This window comes from Miniopterus schreibersii, assembly GCF_964146895.1.
Source record: "Miniopterus schreibersii genome assembly, chromosome: 12".
Lineage (NCBI taxonomy): Eukaryota > Metazoa > Chordata > Mammalia > Chiroptera > Miniopteridae > Miniopterus > Miniopterus schreibersii.
The window spans coordinates 35419001-35442338 of record NC_138112.1 but is presented as its reverse complement, the minus strand read 5'-3'; the positions used below and the strand labels follow the sequence as shown (position 1 = coordinate 35442338).

The 23338-nt window shown below is 37.7% G+C and overlaps 1 protein-coding gene across 1 annotated transcript in view; it reads right to left on the bottom strand.

Moving 5' to 3' along the window:
* The window catches only part of C2CD3 (C2 domain containing 3 centriole elongation regulator), a 113262-nt gene that overhangs the window by 77002 nt on the left and 12922 nt on the right, over nucleotides 1-23338 (bottom strand). Inside the window, exons 4-12 of the mRNA XM_081153329.1 lie at nucleotides 16468-16688; nucleotides 15408-15655; nucleotides 8990-9119; nucleotides 8192-8320; nucleotides 5193-5340; nucleotides 2174-2328; nucleotides 1218-1424; nucleotides 606-718; nucleotides 291-409 (exon numbers count right to left, since the gene is read on the bottom strand). Coding sequence (XP_081009455.1) covers nucleotides 291-409; nucleotides 606-718; nucleotides 1218-1424; nucleotides 2174-2328; nucleotides 5193-5340; nucleotides 8192-8320; nucleotides 8990-9119; nucleotides 15408-15655; nucleotides 16468-16688 — 1470 coding nt within the window. The remainder of the gene's footprint in view (nucleotides 1-290; nucleotides 410-605; nucleotides 719-1217; nucleotides 1425-2173; nucleotides 2329-5192; nucleotides 5341-8191; nucleotides 8321-8989; nucleotides 9120-15407; nucleotides 15656-16467; nucleotides 16689-23338) is intronic.

Below are 23338 nucleotides of genomic sequence, written 5' to 3'. Positions count from 1 at the left end.
GTCAGGGCACATGCCCGGGTTGCAGGCTCTACCCCCAGTGTGGGGAATGTGGGAGGCAGCCAATCGATGGATGTTGTTTCTCTCTTATCGATGTTTCTATCTCTCTACCCCTCTTCTTTCCTCTCTCTCTAAAAATCAATAAGAACATATTTTTTTAAAAAAATAGTAATAATAAATAATCAAAAAGCATTAGTGTTGTTTGACCCTAGAGGAATTCCTAGATTAAGGAGAAATATAATTTTAAGTATGCTCCAAATCCCTAGTGTAAACGTCAAAATCACTTGAGGTACCTTTTTCTGTGAGATTTTCTTTGTGTAAATTTGGAAAGTAAGGTTGCAATTCCACCAGTGTTCTATCATTGGGCCACCCAACTGTACCGGAAACACAAATCTCTGCTGGAATTTCACCACTGCAAGGAGAATCAGACACATAAGCATATCATGTCACCCAACTAGAGCCATCTCCAATCCATGCTTTGACACCACCCACCTCCCTTTCAAATAAAAAATTCTATGATACTGTAAGAGTCAGGTGAGTAATTAGGGATTCCAAAATTCCTCCAAACCCAAAGTGTCTAAGGAGCAGACAACCAGTCTTTCTCTTACTTCCATCTGCAATTTTACTGGAGGCGAGTCGAACGACCTCAGTTATCAAAGTTGTCTTTCCCAATCCACTTTTGGAAAAGCCCACAGGAAAGTGATATTCCACAAAGAAGGTGCTAGAAAAATTAAAAAAAATAAAAATTAAAAATTAAAAAAACACACAAACCAAATAATAAACCTATTTTTTTGTCTGATAAATCGTACATATCTTTCAGGGTTCTATTTTCAGGATCTCAGGTCCTCAGAGGAACTATCTCCTCTCTTCACAGCCTTCACCAATCCTGCTAGGCAGAATTAAAGGCTCTCTTCCTTCTGCTCCCACAGCACATTTAATATAAAACTTCTATTTTGAACGCTAAAGCCCTATATTACAGATAGCCATTTAAACATCTCTTTTGTTTTAAAGTTAAAACAGAGTTTGGGTCTTAACTTTATTTATTCTTACACATACCTAGCATAGTGCTTGGGACTTAGTGGGGGATTCAATACATTTTTGTTGCTTGAATGGTGCATATGAAAGCACTTTACAAACCATAAAGTGTTACACATTTATTTATTTATTATCAGACACTTCTCACTAATGTCAAATTTAGCCTACCCATGTCAGAAACATACCGCTTTTTTGTTGTCAGCTTAGGTGCTCTCAAAGGAAAGCTTTTTTTGCCAGGGGTCACCTGTGGACTATCTGGAGGAACTTTCATTGTTTCGATGATGATTCTGGCTGAATGTGCTCTACCCAGAAGGGCCAGTCTATCTACACTTAGCGTCATCACTTGGGCATCTTCTGGAGTTTCCAATTCCATCTGTTGTTCAACCAAATTTCTGAAAGGAATTCATACAGACTGTGAGACAGTGAGAGGCCCAATATGAAATGATCTAGTTTGCATAGGCAAGAGGAGAAAGGAGGAAGGGCAGCAAGCACCTTAATTCACAAGTTATCAAGTACTGAGAAATGTTTTTAATGAGAATTCTGGTCCTAATTCACAGTGGAAGAAATCTCAAAAAATGTAAAAATATTCTTCTAATCTATAAGTTTATCTCTACACATGTATAGAAACTGATGTCACAGAACTAGTTTTTCTACAAGCGATAGACTTTAGTTACCCACTGAAGTAAAAATTATTTTTTCAATTTTAATTTTTTAAATTGATTTCAGAGAAAGGAAGGGAGAGGGAGAGAGAGACAGAAACATCAATGATGAGACAGAGTCACTGATCACTGCATCCTGCATGCCCCCTACTGGGGATTGAGCCCACTACTTTAATATAACTACTATTGTCACCTTCTTCTATCCTTTTCATTTGCTTTCCTTACATATATTTTTATGTAAGTATAATACAGCACACATACAACCTAGAATTCTGCTTTCTTCCTGAACCATTTCATCATATCCATCTTTTCATGTTAAAGTATTACATTTTTAAGGACTACATTACTTAATGAGTTACGGCAACTAACTTAACCAGTCTGATACTGTTGGACAACCACAAGTCATCTCACTTTAGGAGATCTTGTCAAAATAATCTGTATTTGCTTTTTGCTTCTAAATAAGCATTAATAGAGAGGCTCACCTATTTTTCTTGCCTGCTGCTCTCTTCTTCAACATGTAGCCATTTGACTCCAGAACTTTAGAAGATTTGGCAAGAGCTTTCGATTGGCTCATTTTTTTTGAAGGGACAATGTCATCATCTTCACTGAAGAAATCACTAATGCTGCTATCAGATTTCTATGGGGGGACAGGGAAGAAAAGAAAAGAGAGGCATTAAAAGATAAGTGCTTTGGGGATAGTGGTAATAAAAACATTTGTCTACAAATAGTCAAATTCTTTTCTGTACATATATCATTCTTAAAGCAACAACTAACACCAGGGAAATAATCCCATGTTTCTCCTGGTTATAAAAAAATACAGCTGACCCTTGAATAAGTGGGAATTAAGGGCAATGACTCCCTTCTGCAGTGAAAAATCTGTCTATAACTTTTTTTTTCTTTTAATATATCTTTATTGATTTCAGAGAGAGTAAGAGAGAAGGAGAGAGAGAGAGAAACATCAATGATGAGAGTCATTGATTGGCTGCCTCTTGCACAATCACCACTGGGGATCGAGCCCGCAACCCATGCATGTGCCCTGACCGGGAATCGAACTCTAATCTCCTGGATCCTAGGTTGATGCTCAACCGCTGAGCCACGCCAGCTGGGCCTGCCTGTAACTTTTGACTCCCACAAATCTTAACTACAGTTGGTGCTTTGCATCCACAGATTCAACCAACTGTAAATCAAAAAAAGTACTTCGGGAATTGTGGTTGGGAATGCAAAACTACTGTTTTCAATCTGTGGTTGTTAAATCCACGAATGCAAACCCCGCAGATACATAGGGCTGAGTATCAACTGAAAAAAAAATCTGTGTATAAGTGGACCTGTGCAGTTCAAAACCGTATTGTTGAAGGGTCAACTGTAATCTGAAGTTCACAAAAATAACCTACAAGTTCTATAAGAATCTATTTCAAATAAAACAGATTCTTCTTTCAAATTCACAATAACCCCTATTTATTGACTGCGTGCTATATCAGTCAATAAATGCTAAATGCTGCGTGTGTATTTCTAATACTACATTCCTATAAGGTGCCCTTATCTCAATTTTTACAAGTGAGAAAAATGAAAGCTGAGAGAAGTTAGCTTGTTTATGATTTACAGCTACAAGTAATAAAGGCAGATTTTGATCTCACTGGGTTCCAAAGTCTGAACTTCTACCGTAGTTTAAGGCAAAATCACTGGTGAAATGTAACCTAACTATATGGATGCACAGGCTGCATCTTTCACCACTCCATACTATTAATGATTCATTCTGCTTTTAATCTTGCTAAGATGAACTGTTTATTATGTCACAAATTTCCTTAATTGGGGGAACAGTGGCTGAGTGCCTAGGAATTAATTTTTATTTTGAGAAAAGACAGCTACAATTGACTGATCAGCCCTTTCTACCATAAAATGCAAAAGAGAAGACCCTATTATAGTTATTTGACTACAGTTATATAGTTTAAAAAGAGCTTGTTAATATAAATGCAGGAGGAAAATCCAAAGTCATTTTATCACTTCCAATTCCGTTTTTCAGCATCTCAGGTGTATGTGTTGACCTGTGTGATAAGAGTAACAAACTAATAGTCAACTAAGCATGATCAGAATACCCTTCTTGGAAGCAATGCAACTTTTTCAAGGGAAATTACAAAGCATTTTTTCTTTTTTTGGACTCAATGTCTATATAATAACAACGGGAATAAATACACAAGATCTTCTGTATTAGTTAATAAAACAAAAAAGATGAAAATCAGAAGCAACAAATGAAGACGACCATACTGCTCATGAAACATCAGCCACATGGTCAGAAAACCCATTTCCAAAGAACAACAGTTGCTAGTGTCATGGTGTCTTATTGCATTCAACAGGGGAAAGGTAGATGGTTGGAATGAAAAAGATCCATTAGGCTCTGGACAGGAAGGTATCATAGATGCTATAATCCTTAACTGAGGACTCCTCTTGTTACTTCCTTTGGAGCAGAAGATGAAGAGAAGGAATTCTTTATGACCTCATGACTTCTTGTGAGAAAGACAGGTCCAGCCCGATACAGGGAAAAGAATCTTTGTATCCCCACAGACCAGTTGCTGGTGTTCATATTTATATTTTTTAAAAATGTAGAAGTCTCAAGGGGTATGGATGATAGCAAGAATGGCTGCCTTTGACCCAAAGGCACTGGAAGGTGAGGAAGACACATCTGGGCTCATCAGGGTCCTCTACATTCTGAAAATATGCATCAACTCAGCTATCTTTGGAGGGGGTTGGATGATTGAGTTATAGCTCTGACTCTTCTCTGGGGATGGAGTGTGAAGATGACAAAGAAGGCCATATGTCCCCTGGGAGACACAGTAGCAGTATAAAATGAGAAAGAAGAGAACAGAAGAACAAATCTAGCTGGAAAAAGGGTTTGAGAAGGATAGGGAAAGGAAGTATGCCAGGCACACACCTCCTAGGGGTAGAGGAGGTTTCCATATTTGAGACCTCCATCTTTTTGAAATGACTAGGGTTGACTTAGATAGAGATATCCCCTTCTCCTGGTAATAAAACCTCAGGGATGGCTAGGCATGAAGGATATTTAACACCCCTGGCGTGTCATCCCAGTCTGCAGAACAGTAGAGGTATTTGTCACCTGTGAGTAGAGGTGTTTCTGGAATATTTTGAAGAGATACCAGTTAAGGGTGGTTCTGAGGATATATGTGCGTTAGCTCTTCCATAGAAGAGCTCTAAGGAAGCCATATATTAATTAAGACCATAGGCTTTGGACTCAGGTAAACTAGAATTTGAATCCTGGCTCTAATATTTACTATGTGTCCTTGGACAACGTACTTAATCTTTCTAGGCCTGTCTCCTCAGCTGTAGAATGAGGATAATACTTTCCTTTTCAGGTTGTCATTATAATTAAAAATGCTATGTAAAATGGATAGCTTTCTATCTGGCAAGTGGTAACACGCTGGCACCTTCTAATATTATTCATATTCTAATTGTTACCTAACTCCTAAAGTTTCAGATTCAATGACTTACAGGTGCTGTGTAAAATAAGTTCTCCAGGAGACTCTGGTCATACTGAGGGTCATTCAGCTCACTGCTGCAATACACATCACTCCCAGGAGCTGGAGAATCTGGAGGAGAGCCTAGCCCATCCCAGTAATGATCTTGGGATAATTCAGCACTGCAGAGATAAACAAAGCAGAAGAACTTTAAAAGACATTTAAGCCGAGCTATTCTTTTAGTGAAAACTTTCTAAAGTTCTAAACATGGAAGAAGACTCACATAAAACAGAAGACTATCTGATGAATATTTTCATATTATATTCCCCCTCCGCTGGGATGACAACAACTAGTATTCAAAAAAGACACTACTGACACTGATTGTGATTTCATTCATTTATTTAACAAACACTTTAGTGGGCTCCTATTATGTGCCAGGCAAGGTGTTAGGTACTAAATGATACAGAAATGACTAAGCTAAGTTGCTCTACTCTTGGGCTGATTACAGTCTAGCAGAGAGGAAAGAAAAGGGAAAGAATTAACTATAATTCCATAACTAAAATGTTATATGTTGTTTTTTGTGAAGTTAATTCATAAATATGCTTTCTTCCACTAAGCAAAAATATGTGTATTTAGGGTTAATTATGGTGAGATTAGTTTTTTGTAGAATATAGAAGTGAGTAAAACAGACACCCTCCTTGTCTTCATATTGCTAAGTAACATGTGTATTGTTATTTTCTGATTTTTCACTTTTCTAAATGATTTATGGACTTCCTATTATGAAAAAATGAAGAATCCACTCTTTTATACCACTACTCTTGGATACGCATTTCCCTTTCACCCATCTTCTCAATTTAGTTATATTACATTTTTTTGCAGTTAATCTTCGGGGTTAACATTGTGTCAGAGCCAAGTATAAGTTTTTACACTTTCATAAACAACTTCTAGTTTTCCTTGTTTTAATAACTGCCTTAATTTTCATCTACTTAGTTTTCTGTGTGCCTATTAATATTTCTTTATTCAACTCTCCAAGAGAACTGAAAATTTCCTCTCAATTTGGTCAAACACAGGAGGAATGTCTCCACATACTCCCTCCCCTAGTGAAATATTCCTAGTGAAGCCCTGTCCAGTTCCTAAAAGGAGTGTTTATTCTCTAAATATGACACAGATCTTAGACCTCCTTTTTTATTTTTAATCCTCACGCAAGGATACTTTTCCATTGCTTTTTTCAGAAAGAGCAGAAGGGAGAGAGAGAGAGAGAGAGAGAAACATCGATGTGAGAGAGACACATCGATTGGTTGCTTCCCACAAGCACCCCGACCAGGGCCGGGGATTGAGCCTGCAATCCAGGTACATGCCCTTGGCCGTAACTGAACCCAGGACCCTTCAGTCTCTGGGCCGACGCTCTAACCACTGAACCAAATAAGCTAGGGCTCCTTTTCTCTTCTTTTGTGTTACATCCCCTACTTCTTGGACTCCAGGCCGTATGCTTTCTTCCTATATTCTCTCTCTTTTTAAAAACTTGATTCCAGAAAGGGAGAGGAGGGGAGTGAGAGAAAGAGGAGGGGAGGAGAGAGATTGAGAGAGATCACTATGAGAGATACATTGATCTGTTGCCTCTTGTACGTGCCCTGATCGGGGATCAAACCTGCAACATAGGTATGTGCCCTGATCAGGAATCAAACCCCCGACCTTCCGGTGCACAGGATGATGCTTCAACCTACTGAGTCATACAGGCCAGGGTAAACATTTTTAATTTTGATTAAATCTAATTTATCTATTTTTTGTTGTTGTTGCTTGCGCTTTTGGTGTCATATCTAAGAATCCTTTCCCAAATGCAAGGTCATAAAGATTTACCTCTATGTTTTCTTCCAAGAGTTTTATAGTTTTAGCTCTTCTGTATAGCTATTTGATGCATTCTGAGTTAATTTTTGTATATAATTTGAGGTAAGGGTCCAACTTCATTTTTTTAATGTGTGTCTAGCCAGCTGTTCCAGCACCATCTGAAAAGACTATTCAATGAATGGTCTTGATATCTTTGTTGAATGTTAGTTGACCATAGACACCTGGGTTTATTTTTAGACTATTACATTGACTTATGTCTGTTCTTATGCCAGTACCAAACTGACTTGATTACTGTTGCTTTGTAGGAAGATTAAAAATAGGGAAGTGTGAATCCTCCTCCTTTTCCTTTTTCAAGATTGCTATGGCTATTCTGAGTCCCTTGCAATTTCATAAGAATTTTAGAAATCAGCTTGTCAATTTCTACAAAGAAGTCAGCTGTGATTTCTATAGGGATTGCATCAATAATAAACATGGGATCCCCACCCCCAAGTTTTAGATCTTTAAAATTTTTTTCAATAATGTCTTGCAGTTTTCAGAGTTCATGTTTTGTATTTTTGTTAAATTTATTCCTAAGTATTTTTATTCTTATCAATGCTACTGTAAATAAATTGTTCCCTAATTTCATTTTTTGGATTACCCATTGCAAATATATAAAAATACAACTGATTTCTGTTTATTAATCTTGTATCTTGCAATCTTCCTAAATTTATTAGTTCTAATTGTTTTTTAGTGCATTCTTTAGGATTTTCTACATACCAGAATCTGTCATCTATGACTAGGGATAATTTTACTTCTTTCTTTCCAGTTGGAACCCTGTTATTTATTTTTTCCTGCCTAACTGTGCAAGCCACATAGGTAATAAGAGACCCCAAATTCCAACTTGTGTCTGTGTAAAATCCATGTTCTTTTCATTCTAGTCTGCTAACACTGGTGTTGGGGATAGAGTTGAGAAATAAGAATGAAAAGGTAGATTGGAGACCATTCTCTAAGTGAGGCTAAGAATAAACGGCTAAAGATTAGATTTTTATTTAGTGGGTAATGAGATTTTTATTTAGTGTGCAACAAGTAAGCGAGAATATCTTGGTTTTTCTAAGGAAGTGTTACTTTATGAAGATAAATCTGTGAACAATGTACACAATGATTTGGACAAAGAATTTTAAACAAAGAAAGCTAGTTAAGAGCTCTTACCTGCCCAATAGCAGCTGTATGGCTCTGGTATCAGCTTTTGTGTCGTGTTCTGAAAATTTATTCTCAGTCGGAGGGAAGAGGTGATCTTCAATGTGGTCTTTAAATTGATTCTTAGACAAGGCTTTGATCCTAAGGTGTGGAAAAATACTTTGTGAGTGGCTGACATATGGCAAAAATCTGAATCAGAATTGAGCTAAAAGATGGTTCAACAGAGAAAGTTTAACATACTTTAGATGTAAGTACCTTAAATATACATAAAACTTCATAATTTACAAAGTTCTTTCCTACATTAGAATCTCATTTCATTTCTGTAAGAGGGGGAAGAGAATATCCCCATTTTATATACAGGCTGGTCAGGGGAAGCAAAGAATTTAGCCATTTACAATTTATTAAGTGCCAGTCCTAGGTCTAGATCTTGAGTATCTTAACTTTTAGTATAGGCTTCTTTTCCACCACATTAAGAATTGTTTGCTGGCCCGGCCTGTGTAGGTCAATGGTTGAGAGTTGACCTAGGAACTAAGAGGTCACAGTTCAATTCCTAATCAGGGCACATGCCTGGGTTGCAGGCTCGATCCCCAGAAGAGGGTGTGCAGGAGGCAGCTGATCAACTCTCCCATCATTAATGTTTCCATCTCTCTCTCCTTCTCCCTCTCTGAAATCAACAATAACATATAAAAAAAAAAAAAGAATTGTTTGCTGTACACTTCTAAAATTATTTAGTCCATAGCTTGACAAAAACACATGTTAACAACTATCAAGAAATAAACTGTCGGGGTTCATGCTGATTCTATGACTTACTGTGCTGATGCTCCAGGAAAATCTTCCTTCATAGGATGAACTTCATCCAACAACATGCTGGTATCTGGGCTTGATTTCATTGCAGAAACCACCATAGCATTGCGTAGTTTATTGCCTTGTTCCAACAGAGCTGAGGAGGGAAAAAGCAGAACACAAAAAACCTAAAATCCAGCAGAAGTACTTGCAATATGTAACACCTTTGCTTCTATCACAGGACTTATCACAGTGCACTGTAATGGCTTACTTGTCTGCCTTCCCCACTAGCTTGAGAATTCCTTGAGGACATTCATTTTACAACAAATATTTACTGAGCTTCTAATATGTGAACTGTTTTAAGTGCTGGTATTAAAGCAGTGAATTAAGTCTCTCTTCTGAAGAGACTGACTTCTTTGTAGGAGTCATTATGTGAGTGTATGGACTCGTTCAACTGGTGCTTGTACATGGTAAGGTTAGTAATATGTATATATTATTTTTGTATTCAGATACCTTATTGAATTCTCTTATTATCTGCAACAGTTTTAATAGTATTATCCAAGAAACACAATTATACCAGCTAAACTTAGGAGCCTATTCCAAATTTATACTCTTATGGATAAAGAAAAGAATGCCAAAAAATCTCCATGACTTTTCTAAGATCATACAGTAGGTTAATAGAAAAGTCAGGATGAAGTCTTTGGACTTTGAGATAGGTAAAATTTACCCCATCTTTAAGTAACAACAACAACAATAAATATAGCAGAAAACATTTACTGAACCCTTACCATGTGCTGGGTGCTACTCTAGGTGTATTACATATATTAACTCATTTAATCCTCTCAGTAATCCTCTAAGATAGGTACTATTTCCTTCATTTCCCAGATGGAAAAAAAACGAAGCACAGAGGTAAGTAATTTGCCCATTTGCATGCAATAGATGTATAACCAGGATGACTCTCTGTCCTGTGATTTTAACCACTATACTATATATGACCCCACTTTAGTTCTTAGACTATTTATTTATTTATTTATTTTATTTATTTATCTATCTTCCCACCAAGGTTCTTACACTCTCCTGCCATTGTTACTTCTTTTTAAAAGTTTAGGACCAGTGGCATTATTCTAAGGAATACTGGGAAGTATTCTTTTCTTGAGGTTCCACAGTTGTTTAGAAGGAGCAAGATTAGACACCATCTCTCTTAGTCTAGTTTTATAGCTTATACAAATAAAGAAGATATGGTAGTCAGGCAAAGAAGAAAAAAATCCCAAGCTAAACAGATTTATGAAAATTTAATATTTGTTAGTATAAAGAGTTCAAAATGTAGGTTAATAACTAAAAAAACAAAAACACCCAAGCCCCAAAATACCATGTGTTTAATGCATAATTTACTGAAAATGCAAAAATAAGTAAATAAATAAATGAATAAATAAATAAATATCACTCATCATTGTAGGCAGAATCCTATGATACTCCTGCTGCCAACCCCACCAAGACTCCTCAGTTCCCTGTGTACATATACTTTCTCCCAGTGATTCTAACACTCATCAAGGTATTGCTCTGAAGGGATTCCGCAGATGTCATTATGGTTCCAAATCAGTCAACCTTAAGACAGAAAGGTGGGCACAAACCTTTTAAAAAATCACTGCTGTCTTTAAGATGGAAGGGGCCAAGTGACAAAAAATGCAGGCAGTCTCTAGGAATTGAGTGGCCCCTGGCTGACAGACAGCAAGGAAATGGGACCTCAGTTCAACTCAAAGGAACGGAATTTTGTCAACAAGAATGACCTTGGAAGAATTTCTCCCCAGAGCTTCCAGATGAGAATTTGGCTTGGCTGACATCTTGATCTAGCCTGTGATACTCTAAGCAGAAAACCAAACCATACCTTGCTGGATTTCTGATTCACAGGACTGTGAGCTAATAAGTAGGGTGTTGTTTTAAGCCATTAAGTTTGTGGTGATTTGTTATGCAGCAAAAGGAAACTGACAGACTCATCAATGTCATCTCCAAGAATACTGACGGTTAACATTTTCATATATTCCTTATATAGGCAAACCTCATTTTATTGTACTTCGCTTTATTGCATTGCGCTGCACAGATATTGTGTTTTCTACAATTGAAGGTTTGTGGGAACCCTGTGCTGAGCAAGTCTACCAGTACTATTTTTCCAACAGTATTTTCTCAAAGTGTGGCTTTGTTACATTGTGGTAATTCTCAAAGTTTTTCCACTTTTTTGTTACTATTATATTTCTCATGGTGATCTGTGATCAGTGCACTTGAGAGAAACATTGATGTGAGGGAGAAACATCAATTGGCTGCCTCCCATATACACCCCGAATAGGAACTGAACCCATAACCTAGGTATGTGTCCTGACCTGGAATCAAACCCACAACCTTTTGGTGTATGGGACTACACTTCAACCAACTGAGCCACCCAGTCAGGGTCATATTTTTGTTTTAATTTTAAGAAGTCTCACTGGGACTCAGCCAGAAAATGGTTCTCTTGTTTATTCAGTGAGAAAAGGTGAAAAAAATAAGGTCTGATAGAACTGGAAATTTGTCTAAAGAAGCTGCCATGGGACAGGAAACCTTTTTCCTTTTAGTTTCTAGTTAGTACTGGTTTTATGTGACGTAGTTAAAAGTGTGTTGTTTTTTTTTCAATCCTCACCTGAGGACATGCTTAAAGATTGGGGGGGGGGGGGGGAGAGAAACATTGATTGGCTGCCTTCTGCACATGCCCCTGACAGAAAATTGAACCAGCAACCTTTTGGTGCACAGCTTGATATTCAACCGAGCCACTCTGGCCAGGCTAGTTAAAAGTTCTTTAATGAGGTGGGCCCATTCAATACATGCTTTATGAATAAAGTAGTTAAGTAACAATAATAAATTTTTTTGTTGTTAATCCTCACCTGAAGATATTTTTTCCATTGATTTTTAGAGAGAGTGGAAGGGAGGCAGGAAGGGGAGGAGGGAGGGAGGGAGGGAAAGAGAGGGAAAGAGAGAGAGAGAAACATCGATGTGAGAAAGGCACATAGATTGGTTGCCTCTCACATGTGCCCAGACCCAGGCAGGGATCAAACCTGCAACCCAGGCACGTGTCCTTGACTGGGACTCAAACTTGCAACCCTTCGGTGCAAAGGCCAGCACTCTAACCACTGAGCTATAACAGCCAGGGCGATCAACTTTATTTGATTTCAGGGCCATGTAGAAAAATAATTTTTCTACTGATACCCAAAATATTTCTAGAGATAAATAGCACTGGTACTTTATGATATAATCATACTTAACTATTTTCAATTCCTTAAACACAACACTTCCTTTGTGCTCTAAAAGCTCTAGGTATTTAATTCCATCAAAGAATTTATCATGCAGCGTTATAATTTTCTATCTCACCCCATCAACTTCTAGAGATTGGCTCTTGTTGGTCTTTGTATCCTCGGTGCCTGGTACAGTACACCTGGTATATATCAGGCATTTGATAAAATGTTTTTTGTTTTTTTAAATTCTCACCTGAGGATATTTTTTCAATTGCATTTTCAGAGAGAGTGGAAGGGCGGGGGGGAGAAACATCAATGTGAAAGAGTGACATCAATTGGTTGCCTCCCACACGCATCCCAATCAGGGCCAGGGATCAAGCCTGCAACTGAGGTATACATGCCCTTGGCCAGAATCGAATCCAGGACTCTTCAGTCCAGGGGCTGACACTCTAACCACTGAGCCAAACCTTAGCTAAGGCTGATAAAATGTTTTAATAAATACTTTAATAAAAATACAGTTGCATGTATCACTCATATTGTACTGTTTCTGCTTTATAGTCTGTTTCTTTTATTAGACTAAATATCTTAAGGTCAGGGTCTGTATCTTATTTATTATTCTAACCCCAAAACTCAAAACAGTGACTGGCACAAAACAGGAACTCAAACGATACTTTCCAAAGGCAGGTTTTAAAAAGGAAATGGATTTTAAGAGAACAAGTAGGAAAACTCTGAGCACAGGTGGTCCATTTATTGGCCTCCAAGTGAATTCATTATTGAAACAGCCATTCTTGGAAAAGCTTCTCTAAAGTCTAAGGCATGGGAACACAAATATCTTATCTCCCCATCTCAAGAGGAAGCTGGTCGTTACACTATAAGAGCTGTCATGGCATCTTCCTTCACCTCAACTCAAAATCATTTCCTGAACACAAAGGAAGGGCACTTAGGTGAGTTCAGGACAAATGTTACTCTTGTGTACTTCCTACATGCCGTGGGCAAAGCTCCTGCTAAACACATTGAGGTACCAAGCTTCTGGTTTTTGTTTCAACTCCTTGCCATCTACTCTAAACCCCAACTCTTAGAAGCCGGGTATATAGTTAGTTTTCCATAAATACTAGCTGGTTGACTAATTCAGCTCTGTATCCCCCTTTCCAGTATGTCAGTACAATAAAGACAGACCAGGAAGATAACTGGGTTTATACATTGTTATATCCCTCCCATGATCTCAAGTCTAGACCTACTTACTAAAGTGACCCACTTAATCGTAGTCCTCCATAATCTTGTGGTTGGAAGGGACCTTTAAAGATCGTATCTGCCTACTTGGTGGTTTAATCCAATGTGTAAGAGTCCCATCAGAAGGTTATCTAGCCTGTGCTTGACCATTTCCAGTGATAGAGAATTCACTACCTTTTGAAGCTGTCCTCTCATTTTGCACAGGTAGAACTACTAACTCACACTGAGTCACAATCTGTCTTGGTTTATCTTTAAACCTATTGATCCTATTAACTCTTTTGGAAGAGGTTGCACATTGGCAGACTGTGGGTTGTACCTGGCATATTCTGTTTGGCTTTAACAGTTGGTTAGCACAGTTTGGATTAAAAAAAAAAAAAAGCCTAGGTTAACAACAAATCTACAATAGGATAAGGCAGAGGATCTTGCCTCAGAGTCTGAGACAATAATGAACTAGACCTGAGGAACAGCTGCCCTCTTTGACAGGGTGGGACCTCCCTAACTCTAAGTCTGTATCTTCATTTTAAAAATGGAGATAAAAGTTGCTACCTCACTTAATTTTTTAAAAATTACATGTATAAGGCACTTGGCACAGTAGCTAGCACGTGATATTAGCTCAGTTAAATGGTAGCTGCTTTCTCAAGGCTAAATATAAGTATTTCTTGGTGGTCCCTTCACAAGACTACTTACTCTTGTTAGAAGGAACTCATCTTCTTTAGAGCTTTACTCTGTTACCTTCTGAATGAGGTCTACTATTGTCAACCTACGTAAAACTAACATCTCCTCACACCTTCCTTGCTTCATATTTTCCCATTGCTATTATCACCATCTAACCCTACATAATTATTTATCTAGTTTACCACTGGTCTTCCTATCTAGAATATAAGATCCATAAGGCAGGAGTTTATGTTTTTTTGTTTTGTTTTTAATTTAGAATGCTGTATCCCTGACACCTACAAGGATGTCAGGCATTTAATAGGTGCTGAAAAATAACTGCTTAATGAGTGGACAAACATTTTTCTCAAAGTCTGGTGCCCAGGTCTACACAAAATATTCCAGATGTGAGCTGACAAGTGCTGAGTACAGTGGGACAAATTTCTTTCTCATTAATGTAGCCTAGGTTGCATTAAAGACTAAAATTAATAGATTATAATCAAGGCATATTTAAAAAAATAGGGGATCAGAGACATTACAGTTTAACAAATATAAACAAAATTTCTTCATTAAAAAAATACCCTTACTAATGTAAATTATGTATCCAAATAGTTATTTAAAAGATTTTCCTACTAATACTGCAGATATTCTACTGTGGAAATTTTACTTGTGAGGATGGAGACGAATTCCTGTCATGCTCTCAATATCACAGAGATAAATAATTGACCATAACAGCTTAATGTATAAGCTACCTCATTTGCTTTTAGAATACCACTCCGTAACATGAGATAATCTGATCTAGTTCCTATTTGCTTTTTATTTCAGTCTAAGCCCTTTCATAGGTAAAGTGGCTCCTTTCTACCTCTGTTTGCCTGCAAGTCATGTTTAATTCCCAGGCTTAAGATAAGCAGTTGCTATGCACTGAATGTTCCCACTCTGAGACCAGTTTTCAGGATGTGAAACAGATTTAGTACTGGCCTCTGCACAGTCATACAAGTAAATGCTGATGATTAGACAAAACCTTATTTGCCTTGAATTATTTGGAAACAAATAAGAACTAATGTTTTTCTATGATAAAGACTTTCCCCCATTACCAGGTTCCTTCCCAAACCTACAATTATAAGCACCTACTATTTAGAAGTAACTTAGTGGTTTAATAGAGCTGCCTTTAAATGGTGAGAAATTCTGGGCTCTTTTATATGGCTATTCAGTTCAAACAGAAGTTTTGGTTCTCTGTGTAGGCTAGCTAACAGGCAGCACAATCCTGATAAATATAGTTCAATCTCAGTTCACAAACATATACATACCCGAAAGAAGGTCCTTGGTAGGGGGATTGTTTGAAGAAGAGATGCATGAGTCACTTCGACTCATGGCAACAGTCCTAATTTGAGGCTGGAATTCAGAACTGTTGAGAAGAGACATCTGCTTGTGTGGGGCTTTGCCTTTCAGAGTCACAGACTCTAAACTCTGTTCTGAATTAAGATGATGCTGTAGTCCAAAATAAGAGTCCTTTATTGTATCAGAGTTCTCTGCAAAGTACAAGTGGTCCTTTCCCCTGTTTTAAAATAAAAAACATCAGCAGTTTATTATCTATTACGGTAACATTCCTCTTTGTCAGAGATAGAAAATAGATCAGTGGTTTATAGTAATAACAGTGTAGCTTAGATTTTGTAATCTGTTTTTCATGTCCCAAATGAAATAAATACGAGATGCTTTACCGACTAATGTGTGGTTGTGGCTAAAGTGAGACAATGAAATAAAGAGCCATGTGCTGGGCCTGATACAAAGCACATGCTTCATAATTATTTAAAATCAAAAGCTATTCCTCTTACTCCATTCTGTTTCACAAAATACTGCCTTTTCCCTCTTTCCTCATGGACTTATATCATGTGACCTGTATATGACTTAGTCATACTTATTTACCTGTATGTTGGCCTCCCCACTAGACTGTAAGCAGACCTCAAAAACAGGAATTGTGTCTTGTTACTTTATTTTTCAATTACAGTTGACATTCAATATTTTATATTAGTTTCAGGTGTACAGCATAGTGGTTAGACAATTATATAACTTACGAAGTGATCCTCCCGATAATTCTAGTACCCACCTGGTATCATGCATAGTTAGTACATTATTATTGATATATTCCCTATTCTGTATTTTACATCCCCGTGACTATTTTGTATGTGTCTTATTGATTCCTATGCCCAGCACCTGGTACTGGATGAGGACCACAGTGGGTATTTAATAGTTATTTGCTAAACAAGCGACTACTTCTAGTCTTTTACCCAATCACAAAATGAATGGCAGAAATTATAAGTGCAGTGGGAATTAGCTGACAGATTGACTGGTATTAGGTGTGGTAATTACCTTGGAGTGGTTGATCTACTACTGTTGGCTGTTAATTCTTTTCCATTAATTTTGGTGGTAGGTATCCTATGAGGTCTTGATGGAGCCAGAAATTGGGTATTGCTGGGTTCAGTATATTCTCTGAATCTCTCCTCAGATAAAAGCACATTTTCTGTCATGTCAGTGGTAAGTAGGTTGTAGCTGTCATAAGTTTCAGACAGAGGCTCCAGAGCAAGTGAGACCTGAAAGAGACATGCAATATATCAGAACTTGTCTTTAGAATTGGCTAATTTTAAGACTCCTTGCTTACTATAAATTAATGGCCCCATTCCTTATAGGACCAAGTTCAAATTTCTGCCTACCTCAGAAGCCTCATCTCTCACTCTTTTCCCCTCCTCCAAACCCTCTTTTCTAGATATAGCAATTACTTAGGGTTCTCTAAATGAACCTTATATTCATTCCCTATACTTTTGTATATGCAATTTCCTCAGTATTAGTTTCTCTGTGTAAACTTCTTTGTATCCAGGATACAAAGGATGTCATGGCCACTCCCTTCTTCATGTTTCCACTTACTCTGTATGTATCTATCAATATAACCACCATTTATTGAACACTCTTGTACAGGCCAGAAGCTGTGCTAAGTTCCTTACACAGAGAAGCTCATATGATGACATAACTGTCAGAAAAGTATAGGAGGTATTTGTAACTTTTAGCTTATTTTTCATCCTGATTATATTATGAATTCCTTGAAGGCATAGACTGTCATATTTGTTTTTCTGTGGACTAAATAGCATAGTACACAGCGTACAAGTCTAGGATGCCTGATATTGTCTAATGGACTGAACAATAACAGAATGACTTAAAACCTTCCATGTTGTCGTCGTTAGTTATCTGAGAAAAATAAGGCCCTACTTCTATGCTGAGGATAAGGCAGGGTGAGGAGGGAGAAACACCTAGATGAAAAATAATCACTTGAAGTTTCCTTTATCATCTCATTCCTGTGAGTTCAGGTTCTTTATTAAAAAGCTCTCTAGTTTAAAAAAAAAAAAAATGGCTCTCTAGTCCTCTGAAAAGCCTAATGGAGAAAAGCCTAATGAAGGAATAAAAAATAAAATAGATCCTAGAGCACAACTCTATAGAACAAAGTGAAGAATATACTCCAAAAGAAAAGAATAGTGGTATTGATAGTTCAGCTACAATGACAAAAAACCCAGAAGGAATTGTTTAAGCAGAAAAAGAGAATCAAATAATGATGAATGGCCTAAAACAAAAATGAAAGATTGCAGTTAGATGTTTTAAGATGTCTCTGGGAAGATCAATGAAATAATCTAAGGAGAGAAACTGCCAAGGTACAGATAAAACAGTTGGGTCCTGATGAGAATTCTGTTCATGAACCAGGTAACAGTCTTTTAAATCTATTCATCATCAGGATTTTCTACAAAGACAATGGACAGGAATGCAGTGGGCCAAATACTCTGTGCAGTGATCACTGTAATAGCATCACATAAAATCCTGGCTACCCAAATGTAAATGTCAGCAAGTGTTCCCTTGCTATTCATCACTTGCCCAAAGACTGCAAATGTATTCTAGAAACAAAGGAGACACTGAGAATAATGGTTGTGCCCTTGGCCTTAACAATGACCTGCTGGCTGGCCATGGAGTTTTGCTTTTCCCTAAGCAGACCTGAACTAGTCACAAAACAACTCACTGGACTGTGCTACTAGTGGCCCCGGAAGAAAAAAGAAGGTCCAGGTACTTGCCAACCCCATCTTACAATCAAACACAGGTGCTGCCCTATTCCTCTGTTCAAATAACAAATATTTGTTGATACTAGTTCAGTCCTAGGCTCTGTGCTACCTGCCTGAGGCAAAGAGATATAACATGAAACCTCACCCAGAGGATCATAGCATCTTAGAGGGGAACTTGAAGTAATTTTAATACAAAATGGTGAGTTCTGAAATAAGGATGTATACTGGGTGCTATGGGAACAACTAAAGAGGGGTCTGAGCTTGGGGAAGAGGTGAGGAAAGAGTGCCAGGGATGGTTCTAGCAGTGAAATATAAACTTGTGAGTTTAGAATTTTAAATATGAATGAAACAGATAACGCTGAGGTGGGTTGAGGTAAAACATTCCAGGCAGCCCAGCCAGGAATGGCTCAGCGGTTGAGCATGGACCTAGAATCCAGGAGACTTAGGTTCAATTCCCAGTCAGGGCACATACCCAGGTTGTAGGCTCGATCCCCAGTCGGGGGAGTGCAGGAGGCAGCCGATCAATGACTCTCTCATCATTGATGTTTCTATCTCTCTCCCTCTCCCTTCCTCTCTCTGAAGTCAATAAAGATATATTAAAAAAAAAATTCCAGGCAGAGGAAAGAGCATGGGTCAAACTTTGGAGATATAAAACAGAATATTGTCCTAGCAATTCCTACCAGTCCATGGGATTTTCACTGACCCCTCTGCTTCCACATAATGTACCCAACATACTCCAGTATTCATCACCCAGTCATTCCTATTCATCTCAGTCATGTTCCTCTCCAACTGTTCACCCTTGTGTTCATTCTGCTAACTCCCCTTCGTTGAGCTCTGTAGAATTTCTATTTTTTCCTTTTAATCCTCACCTGAGGATATGTTCATTGATTTTTTTTTTTGATTTTTTTTTTTTTAAGAGAGAGAGAAAGAAACATATCAATGTGAGAGATAAACACTGATCAGTTGCTTTCCGTCCGTGCCCAGACTGGGGACCGAACCTGCAACCTAGGTATGTGCCCTGATCAGGAATCGAATCTGCAACCTCTTGGTGTATGAGATGATGCTCCAAACAACTGAGCCACCCGGCTGGGGCAAGAATTTCTATTTTGTACAAACTATCATCACTTTAACTGAACATCTCTTTCTTAAAATGTCCCCATTTCATCAGTCTTCTCCAATGGATACTTCTTTCATGAGCCAGAAAGAGGGAAGTTGACTTACTCCTTTCTAGGGCCATCTCAGATCAGCATTCTACCACATCTCTTCTGAAGCCCATATCATCCATGAACATGATTCTCACATCCATAATAGAACCGCCTGAACGACACTCAGTCTTCTCTCAGTCTCAAGGCTCTATTTAGCATTAAGCTGTCTAAAATCATCTACTACACCTATAACATCCATCAATATCAGAGAGAGCATATTAGTATGTCTATTTTTCACACTTATGCAGGTCAACACATTTAAAAATTTTTTTAGCCCAGCCGGGTGTGGCTTAGTGGTTGAGCGTTGACCTAGGATCCAGGAATCCGGGTTCGATTTCCAGTCTGTCCATGGGCTTTGCATATATGAATATAAATTCATTGGTTAATCCCCCCACCCCCACCCCCCACCCCCAGCTTTTCCCTCTGAAAAACTTCAGTCTGTTGCAGGCTTCAATGTCTCTGGATCTTTTTTGTTCATCACTTAATTTTGTTCATTAGATTCCACATATAAGTGAGACCACAAATTCAATTTCTTTATTAGTTATAGGTGTATGCAGGTTATGTATTTCATCTTGAGTGATTTCTGGTATATGGTTTTCAAGGAATTGATTTATTTTATCTAAATTGTCAAATTTATAGAATTGTTTGTAGTATTTCCTTAATGTCTTTGTGTTACGTAGGTTGTTGTCTTTCTTATAGTAGACTCAAGAGGAAAGTGAAATATTTCTTCTGTCCATAAAAGAGAGAACTAGAGACCTATGATTTTCAAAAGAAATGGGAGATGGCATTTTCTTTGTGGAAGAGAATATTCCAAGTGGTGAAATAAAGCAAACAAAATGAGACTGTCAAAAGTTAGCATTATGAAACAAATTATAGAATGTGGAAAAGATGCATGATGAAAATGGAATAAACAGAAACGTAATGAAATTTAAATAGGATTTGTTTTTAAAATACTAATAAAGTAAGTGGTACTGGTGACATGAAATTATTAAGATGAAAAGCTTTAAGATATCAGTCTCTTATAGATGGTAAAATTTATAAAAGAATGTCTAGTGAATGTAGAATTTGAGTAATAAACAGTAGTTGCATACATAGATCGAATTAAAATTATAGTTGTTTAGAATGTTAGTGGTATGGCTGCAAACTTATGAGGTGAGTTGGGTAAGAATGTTAAATAATTCGTGGCATTCTTCTTTGTAGCTCATAGGAATAGAGATAAAAATAACTGTGTGATAGTTGTGTTTATTTATAAAGAATCAATGAGAATTTTGATGAGTGAAAACTTATGGATGAGATGTTCAACACAAACAAGTCATCAAGGAAATGGTATTTCTCCGAACTAAAAAAAGTATTGAAAAGTTTATTAAGGACTGATGACAATGGATGATTCTCCTGCAATGGTCTCCGTTGACAAGGGACTTATTTCAAAATTTAAATCCATAGTGGCAACGTGTTGCTAAGACACAGAACCATGAACCTATTCACTGTCTGTTTACTTTTTCTAAAAAGCTAAAAGTTAAATAACACATGTATTTAATTAATACATGAATTAAATTAACTCACATGGTCAATGGTTTCTTGATAAACTGGATAAGCAGTATGGCAGTCTGTTATTACTACAAGAACATGAGGTGGGTTAGTACTAGGTATGGTGTTAAATGTTTTTGAGCTTGAGTTAAAAGAAGTCTCCTGGTTTATGTTTTCCAAGAAGAAATCTCAGCCTCAGACCATTAGCAGGTATGGTTCAAATACAGGGCCATTTTAACTGAAATTACAGGTTACATAAACAATTCAATGACTTATCTGCAAGTGTATTCCACAAGAAACCATATGTGACTCAATTTATTCATTCCCTGATGATTGTATCTTTGGGAAATTTATTTGGCAAGGAACAATCTGGTCTATTTTCCTATGCTGAAATAGAATTTCCAGAAATGAAAGTGGCAGCTTGAAATACATTCCTAAAATTGTAGAGCTAAAGACTGATATCCCAAAAAGAGTTTTTTTATTTCAAACCTTATAAAAACACCACTGTTCAATTCACCTTTCTTAACTTACACTAAAAGCATAACATTTGGTGGTTAATGCAGTGCAGTACAATATTTAGAATTAAATATGTTTGAAAATAATAAATTTTACAAATATTGTAGGGCTAATACCCTATCAAAAACTATCTTGCCAAGATTCAACTTTCTCTGGAAATACCTATGTCTGCAAATGGTTATCTTGTTATGAAACTGAATAAAAACTAAATCTACTCTTTAAAAAATTATATTGAACTTATTGGGGTGACACTGGTTAATAAAATTATATAGGTTTCAGGTGTACAATTCTATAATACATCATCTGTATATTGTATTGTGTTCACTACCCAAAGTCAAGTCTCCTTCCATCACCATTAACACCCCTTTACTTTCTTCTACCTGCCCCCAACTCCCTTCTCCTCTGGTAATCACCATACTGTTGTCTCTGAGTTGTTTTTTCCCCCCTTTGCTTAATCCCTTCACCTTTTTCACCCAGTTCCTCAACACTTCTCCCCTCTGACAGCTGTCAATCTGTTCTCTGTATTTATGAGTGTTTCTATTTTGTTTGTTAGTTTATTTTGTTCATTAGATTCCACGTATAAGTGAAATCATATGGTACTTGTCTTTCTTTGACTGGCTTATTTCACTTAGCACAATATTCTACAGGTCCATCCATGCTTTGGCGAAAGGTAAGATTTATTTTTTTACAGCTGAGTAGTATTCTATTGTGTAAATGTACCACAGCTTTTTTATCCACTCATCTACTGATGGGCACTTGGGTTGCTTTAAAATCTTGGCTATTGTAAATAACACTGCAATGAACACAGGGTTACATATATTCTTCCGAATTGATGTTTTGGTTTTCTTTGGATATATTCCCAGAAGTGAAACTGCTGGGTCATAAGGCAGTTCCATTTTTAAATTTTTGAGGTGACTCCATAGAGCTTCCCACAGTGCCTGCACCAATCTACATTCCTACCAACTGTGCACGAGGGTTCCCTTTTCATGCTATTGAGCCCTTATAACCATTACTTTGAACTCTGTGTCTGGTAGATTGTTTGCCTCCATTTTCTTTTTTTAAATTTATCTTTATTGTTGAAATTATTACAGATGTCCCCTTTTTCCTCCCACTGATCCCCCTCACCCCCCAAGGCCTTTCCCATACCAATGTCAGTGTTCATGGGTTATGCATACAGGCATATGAGCTCTTTGATTAATCTCTCCCCACCCACTCCCCCACCCCAACCTTCCCTCTGAAATCCCTCATGCCTCCATTTCATTTAGTTCATTTTCTGGAGATTTCTTGTTTTTTTATTTGGGATATGTTTGTCTTCCCATTTTGGTTGCCTCTTTGTGTTTGTTTCTATGTATTAGGTAGATCTGCTATAGTCCCAGTCATGATAGGGTGGCCTTATGTAGTATACAGTCTCCTTGATCACCTGAGCTGGGTGCTCTAGGAATGTTCCCTGTGTGGATTATGTGGGCCATCCTGTTGTAATTGCGTCTTGATTGTTATTGGCTCATTTGTTTGGAGGTCAATCCTCAGGCTAGCTGACTGTGAGGATCAACCCTGACCACAGTGTACCAGCTGCTATGCAGGTGTTGACCACACGAAGTGGAATTCATCTCATCAGGGTCTGGTGCCTACTGAGATCTCCCTTTGGATAGGCCTCTTGTGAAGCTAATTGGACCCTGCTCTGATGTTGTCTAAAGTTGGCCTCTGGGTGTGTTGGTTTGGGGCCTCTTGAGAGGGACTCTGGTGTAGGCCAATAGCATTTGCAGCCTGTGACTGGCTCTGGGCAACCTGTTTGTAGCTAAAGTGATCCACTGTTTGTAGCTGTCTCTGCTGGGCCTGGGTGTGCATGGTAAGGACCAAGCTGCTCATCAAGGCTGGCTTTTACCAGGACCGGGCCAG